This window comes from Macrobrachium nipponense, chromosome 22 (genome assembly GCF_015104395.2).
Source record: "Macrobrachium nipponense isolate FS-2020 chromosome 22, ASM1510439v2, whole genome shotgun sequence".
Taxonomy (NCBI): Eukaryota; Metazoa; Arthropoda; class Malacostraca; order Decapoda; family Palaemonidae; genus Macrobrachium; species Macrobrachium nipponense.
Window position 1 is genome coordinate 25082937 of NC_087213.1, and position 7500 is coordinate 25090436.

Below are 7500 nucleotides of genomic sequence, written 5' to 3' on the forward strand. Positions count from 1 at the left end.
CTATGAGCGCTTGATACAGAGGTGACTTTTGTAACTAGTTTTAGGCAGTTACCTGGGAGTGGACAATATGCGTGAGTTTGTACGTGCTTGCGAGCTTTTTCCGTACACAATTAGATGTCAGGTAACCATGAGGGGGATATGTGTACAGAGAGGTGGCAGAGCCAAGATGGCTTCTGCAAAAGTAATTTTAAGAGAAGTTTTGTGCATATTGTGTTGAATGGGTAAGCATACTAATATTTTCAGCCAAAGTTGTGGCTGGATTGTATTTGAATATTTATTTCAGAGATGTTCTATTTCATATGATCTTTGATGTTAATCTTGTGCTTATCGAGGTGTTCTCCTGTCTTCTAACAGGCGGATCTGGAGAAAGGGGAATTGATCTGGAGAAAGGGGAACTGATCTGAGACAAGGGGTATTGAATATGGTGACTTAATTGGTGTACTGACTATGTTGACTGTGCCTAATGTTATAGCTAAGCTATTGTTAGTTATTTGATTAATTATTGAGGGCTATTTGAATTATTTGGACTTTGAGTTTAACATTTCATTTAATCTATTTGTTAAGAACCTGAGTTATTTAGCTTACACTTTAATTTTAAATAAATGTTATTTTTGATAAGTTCTCGAGTCTGATTTGATGGCCTTAGGTAATGTAGAGGGGTGGGGGTTGTGTGTGTGGAGAGAGAGAGAGAGAGAGAGAGAGAGAGAGAGAGAGAGAGAGGGGGGGGGGGGGGGCGCCCTGTTGCAGGTTGCTTTAGACGCACGGATCCATTGCTACCTTTTAACAAATGCCGAGATTAGATTCTAATCTCGGTTATTATGTATGCTATATATATATATATATATATATCTATATATATATAATATATATATATATATATATATATATATATATTATATATATATATATATCTATATATATATATATATATATATATATATATATATATATATATATATACTGTTCTTGTTTCGATATTTCACACTTTTATGGAGGTAAAAATATTTTGTCATTTTGTATGCACTGTTTCGTAAAAACATATATCCTCAAAAACGTCATAAAAAAGCTGTTCGTTTATATTTTGCATGTGGATTTTTGTTCCTATATTACGCCAATTATTATAAAAAATAATATATAAATATATATAAAAAGGGAGGTAAGCAGACAAGACACAATTAAAAGTAAAATTTAAATAAAAAGAGGAGCGAAGGAAGGGAAGCCAGTAGAGAGAGAGAGAGAGAGAGAGAGAGAGGGTTAGTGAGGGATTAAGAGAGAGGCTGTCAGTTCCCTTGAGGCCTCGAAGTGTTGCATAGAGTCAGTCTACGGGCGACACTCGCCCGATTCGTACACGTGTTTCGTCGTCTCTTGATTAACCTGGGAAAAATCATCAAAGCTTGTACTTGATTTCAAGGTTACTGTTTGCTAAAGGATATAATACTTTCGAAAAATTATTTGTTGGAGAAATCGGAACCCTGTCGAGACTTCCGAACTAATAGAAATATATCGTCATTCCATCATATTTATTGAAATTCATTACATTAATAAGTGACACAGGATGTTTTTGGTAATGTTCGTTGTCCCCTTTTGTATTTTCATGGTCAGTGCGTGAATGATATCATTAATATAATTTTTTTTTGTTCAGTAAACAAGACTATTGAACAAATAATCTTTCGCCATTGGTGGAAAATATTTTCGTCCAAGGTCAGTTAACCAATGATGTAAACATGACTTTACTCTTTGTGGTAAACGCATTGTTATCTAACATCTCTCTCTCTCTCTCTCTCTCTCTCTCTCTCTCTCTCTCTCTCTCTCAATCGGAGAGTAGTATAAATAGCATTAATAAATACAGTCAGTAGAGCAATGATTACGAAAATGATGGAATTAAGGACATCTTAACAATTGTATTCGTAGCATCATGTATGTAGGCATAATAATCGTTATACACAATACATAAGTTCCGTACAGTAACATTTGTCATGTTTTGAAAGTGCTTTAAGAATTATGCCTAGAGTCAAAACTGACAGCTATAATCGTGTTTCACAAAATTAACCTTAGTAATTCAGTTATACGTTTAACGCTTCTTTTTCTTTTTTTTTTAACCTAATTACAGATGCAGACTGAGGACTTTTTTTTCTTTCTTTTGAAAGAAAACTATTGTTGCCGGCTTTGTCTGTCTGCCCGCCCTCAGATCTTAAAACCTACTGAGGCTAGAGGGCTGCAAATCAGTATGATGATCATCCACCCTCCAGTCATCAAAAATCTCAAATTGCAGCCTTCTAGCCTCAGTATTCTTTATTTTATTTAAGGTTAAAATGAGACATAATCATACTTCCGGCAGCTCTATAGGTACCAACAGCATAAGCCACCTACCAGACCGTGGCTGAGTTTCATGGGCCGTGGCTGAGGACACCACCGGACAGCAAACTCGATTGCGCTGAAGAACTTCGCCCCCCCTTTTTTTCTAATTCGTAAAAAGGATACCATCCCAGTGACCCAGGCATACTCACACACAAATCAGCCTCTCGATAGCATTCTTGTTTATGCCATGCAAATCATTTGTGAAGATAATGCCATCATCACGTCTTTAATGTACAAAATAAAATAAACCAACGTATCTATACGAATTACGTGTCAAAAATGTTAAGAAAATGACAAGTGCCCGGGATTTTTTTTAATAATAATGAGGGAGCCAAAGAATGATTTGAGCGATAGAAACAGAATCACGGTATAGTTCTCAAGGATGTTTTAATGAGATACAACCCTCAGTGCACCAATGACCTCCACAACATAACGAGACCAACATTGTACGGAACAGATTACAGCAACAATCTCAGAAGGCATTACCGCTGCTCGGCAGTCAGCTAACAATTCGTGTTATAGAGAAACTTTTGACACTAATCTATAAAGCACCATTACTGGGTACGAATGTCGTGGAAGATCGCTTTAATAATGCAAGAAGTTCGCAGAACTGTAACTCTTAAGTAAAAAAAAAAAATATTCTTACGCCAGTACGCTAAGGGTCACTCGTGGAGTTGGAATATTCTTAATAAAATAATCCCATTTCCTCTCTCCTCTCTCTCTCTCTTTCTCCTCTACCTCTCTCTCTCTCTCTCTCTCTCTCTCTCTCTCTCTCTCTCTCTCTCTTAGCTAATTACAACTAAAATCGACCTTTATTAAATTCCAAAAATGCATATGTAACCTGGTTTCATATTGTTAGCATAAAAAAAATTGTCAACCCAGTTTTTTTACCTTCCATTATGGCAATGTATCCATCTTTGCGATTCCAAAATAATATTTATGTGGATATATCGTCATATTGAAAGTATACTAGTTCCAGCCCAAAATATAAGTTTATTAGCTCCTTTAGGTTGCCTTTCTAAGTATAATATTAAATTAGACCTCAGAGTATTATAATTTACCAATGTAGACAGCATTTTCCTGCGGTTATTCTTATGATATATATATATATATATATATATATATATATATATATATATATATATATATATATATATATCTATAGATGTAAATATATACATATATATATATATACTATATATATATATATACATATATATATACATATATATATATATACATATATATATATATATATATATATATATATATATATACATATGTGAAATGTAGGTGATCAAATATTTTTTCATTTTATATATATATATATATATATATATATATATATACAAATATATATATATATATTATATATATATATATATATATATAGTATTTGTAAAACGTAGGTGATCAAATATTTTTTCAGCCCTCATACCCCCCTCCCCCCCAACCGAATCTAAGACCAACGCTCTTATGCAAACAGTGACACAAAGGAATAAAGAACAACAAGAAGAACGGTGAGAAGAACCAATGACTGCTACATCACAGTGAACTATGGATAAAAAAAAAAAGTTGTCTTTGGAATCAGAGAACTTGTATTGGAAGTTAGACGAAATACAAATATCAGTCAAATGAAACTTGAAGACTCTTTCTAAAAACATGATGGTCTTAGCCTTATGTGAAACATAACCAAAGTAAGATAAGAAACTTTCTTTAAATAAAAGAGAAGTATGATAGATATTTCGAACATAATCAAAGTAAGATTAGGAACTTTCTTTAAAGAAAATAGAATTATAATGCGTATTTCGGAAAATTGTGGTGTTACAATGAGACTGAGATTTCCCGTGTGGTGAATGTGGGAACTATTTCCATTTTCGGGATGTTCATGAGACGAGATCGGGACTTAACTCGAAGTCTATTGAACCTCCAAGAAAAGACAACAAATACAAAGTAGGATCATTAAGTGATATCTTAGCCCAGAAGTTCTCGCAGCAGTTTGCGAAGGAATAAGACACGTGTCTTACAACAGAATGGACTTTTTGGCACACTATTTGTCCTTATCTCCGACAGAACTTGATGGCGTAAGACCATCGTAAGACCACAGTGATTCCTGCCTTGATGACAAGGTGTTCTCTATGTTGAGATTTTGATGACCATAACGTTTTTGGCTACCAGCAAGTACTGAAGGAGTGTCCCTCAAGTTCCCAAGCAAACTTGACTCAAACAACAAAAATACTTCTTTGAGTCTCCTTATGAGGTGAAATGGAGGTTCACGTAAAGACACTCGTTTACATTCTTCTGGTAACGTTCTCCTCAGCTGCGTATGACTTCGGTAAGTGAACTTAATTATTGTCGGGGATTATTTTGATATTTTATAGAGTTGCGCACTTGAATTATCATGGAGGATGTATGTATGTATATATATATATATATATATATATATATATATATATATATATATATATGTAGTGTGTGTGCGTGTGTGTGTATATATATATAATAGTATATATATATATATATATATATATATATATATAATATATATATATATGTTTTCGTGTAAGCATAATCACTGTTAAATCCATAATCAAGTTTCCTCGTTGTTTTTGTCTTTCAGTACCGAAGCCAGAATTTGGGGAGGAAAAACAGGACCTCAACGTAACAGCGTACATAGGCCAAACAAGCAGGCTTCCATGCACTGTTAAATACCTCTCAGGGAAGAGGGTGAGTCGAGATCAGGTCATCTAACTGAAGTTTGGGGTGTTTTTTGACTAATAGACAATGCGTTACAATGGTGATAAGTTCAGAATATCCTGAATTTAGAAAAAATTAAAAATTGATAGATGCTCTCTGTATTCCTTTTGATGCTTTTATGTCAAGGAACATTGGTTTTCAGTTGTGAAAATAATTGCAAGAAGCTATTGTTGTTGATTCGCCAAGAGTTGATAGGTCGGTTAAATGCAGTGACCTCGGTCAAATATAACAAAGGAAAAGCATGGATCTCGGGCAGACTGTACAAACGCAAAGAAAATCGGTGCCATAATCAGTTTCTTCATGAGAAATGTTTTTATTGGCAAACAGGTGTTGCGGCGTTAATATTTTAGGTAACTCTAATATATAAATGTTTACTCTCCTTGGTCAGTTACAGAATATAGTAGACTAATTAGATATGTACAAAAATCTAGTTTTCACCGCAAAGTTATACCAGAAAAAGTACGGGTAGCTAGGACTGAAGGAGAAATGGGCTAATACGCTATCCTTAACTTATATATTTTTAAAAGTAGCTATGAATTGAAAGCTTATAGCAACTACACCAAAAATAATATATTTATAATAATAATGATATTGGTTTAGGTATAATATTACGTTCAGCCATTCCATCAGGAATTTGAACTAAGCATTGGTATCTTGTCTGATGCCTCTTCCAAGCGAGGACCTCTAATTCCCCCCATAATTCGTTTCATCTCCCAGGTGTCTTGGATCAGACTGAGGGACTTGCAGGTGTTATCCACAGGACGCCACACCTTCTCGACTGACCTGAGGATTTCGGTCTTACCAGGAGCAGGACTGAAACTGCGAGGCGCCAGGGACCTTACCATTCAAGAGCAACTACACAGTCAGGTGCCAGAGAGAAAAACTAATTCCTTCGAAAATCCTACATTTAATAGCAGGCAGGCCACTGTAAGTTTTCCCCCAGCAAATAATTCTAAGAATAATGAAGGAGCAGGGAGAAAATATTTCCCATTATTCGAAAGTGAACTGAAAAAGGGAAATCAGAAGTTGCACATGAATGAAAAGAAGGATATTAGAAAGAGAGACATAAGTCTAGACGTCGGCAAAACACCTAGAAATCATGATTGGCTTAAGGAACAGCAGCGATTGGAGTACTTAACCTTCCCTCCTGGGTATGACTCTTTTTCTTCTGCCGGAAACAAGACGAGGCCTAGAAGATCTCTGTTCTTCCATGGTTACCAGGGATATAATCAAATTGAATCATTAGCTACTCTTGAGGGCAGAACAGCAAGTCACACGCTCAAGAAGGACAGCAACCGGATTGCCATCTACCCACAGGGACGCATCACAGAATCTAGAACCCAGAAGCTGGCTCCTAGCCACATCAATGGCATCTGGGGACCAGAGGATTATGCTCTGCAGATCAAGAACACCAATCCCCAGGATGCCGGGACGTACGTCTGCCAGATCAACACTGAGCCAAAAATCGCTCAAGCTGTGGTTCTGAGAGTCGTTCGTAAGAATGATAGGTTCAGATTTTGTAGATGTAATTGTCGTTGAACTGAAATATATCTGATATATGAAAATGTGCCTTATAAAAATTCATAGCAATTTTTAGGCCAAAATTGCAATATTTATTGTATAAGTACTTTTGAGTTTGAATGATATAAGTATTTGTTGTGAAAAAAACTAATCTAACTTACTACTTTTAATAAGAGTACTTTCCGTACTTTTTGTTGACGAGAGAGAGAGAGAGAGAGAGAGAGAGAGAGAGAGAGAGAGAGAGAAGCTTTTTTGACATGAGAGAAAATGAAACAATGAGTATATCTCTGGAATATATGTATACCTAGTGTTATTATTTTCCTTGTGCTACATCATATGTATATATATATATATATATATATATATATATATATATATATATATATATATATATATATATATCTATATGTATATAATATATATACATATATATATATATGATATATATATATATATATATATTATATATATATGTTTTATATATGTATATATATATATATATAATATATATATATATATGGTGTGTGTGTGTGTATGTGTGCGTTGGTGTGTGCTAGTTTCATTATCTGCTGCAAGTTTATGTTGTTACCCTGAGAACGTCTCTTTCTTTCTTTCTTTTCCATTTTTTCCCTATTTTTCCTGCATAGAAATGAAAGCCGAAATTCTGGGTCGTCGAGAGCTGTTCGTTAAGGCTGGAAATCCTGTAAACATATCTTGTCAAGTCAACCAAGGGGCCGCGAGTCCAGGTAAAGACGGGTAAATCCTAATGTCATTTTGAGTAATGTCTTGTTCCCAAGCCCAGAAGAGTATACTCGTACTTCAAAATATTCCATTAATTCCTCTGCAGCATGTATATATATAGTA

The 7500-nt window shown here is 34.7% G+C and overlaps 1 protein-coding gene across 1 annotated transcript in view; it reads left to right on the top strand.

Moving 5' to 3' along the window:
* LOC135198222 (uncharacterized) overlaps positions 1-7500 on the top strand; it is a 183836-nt gene that overhangs the window by 173440 nt on the left and 2896 nt on the right. The window contains exons 6-8 of the mRNA XM_064225794.1: positions 4979-5085; positions 5833-6610; positions 7284-7382. Of these exons, the coding sequence (XP_064081864.1) occupies positions 4979-5085; positions 5833-6610; positions 7284-7382 (984 nt within the window). The remainder of the gene's footprint in view (positions 1-4978; positions 5086-5832; positions 6611-7283; positions 7383-7500) is intronic.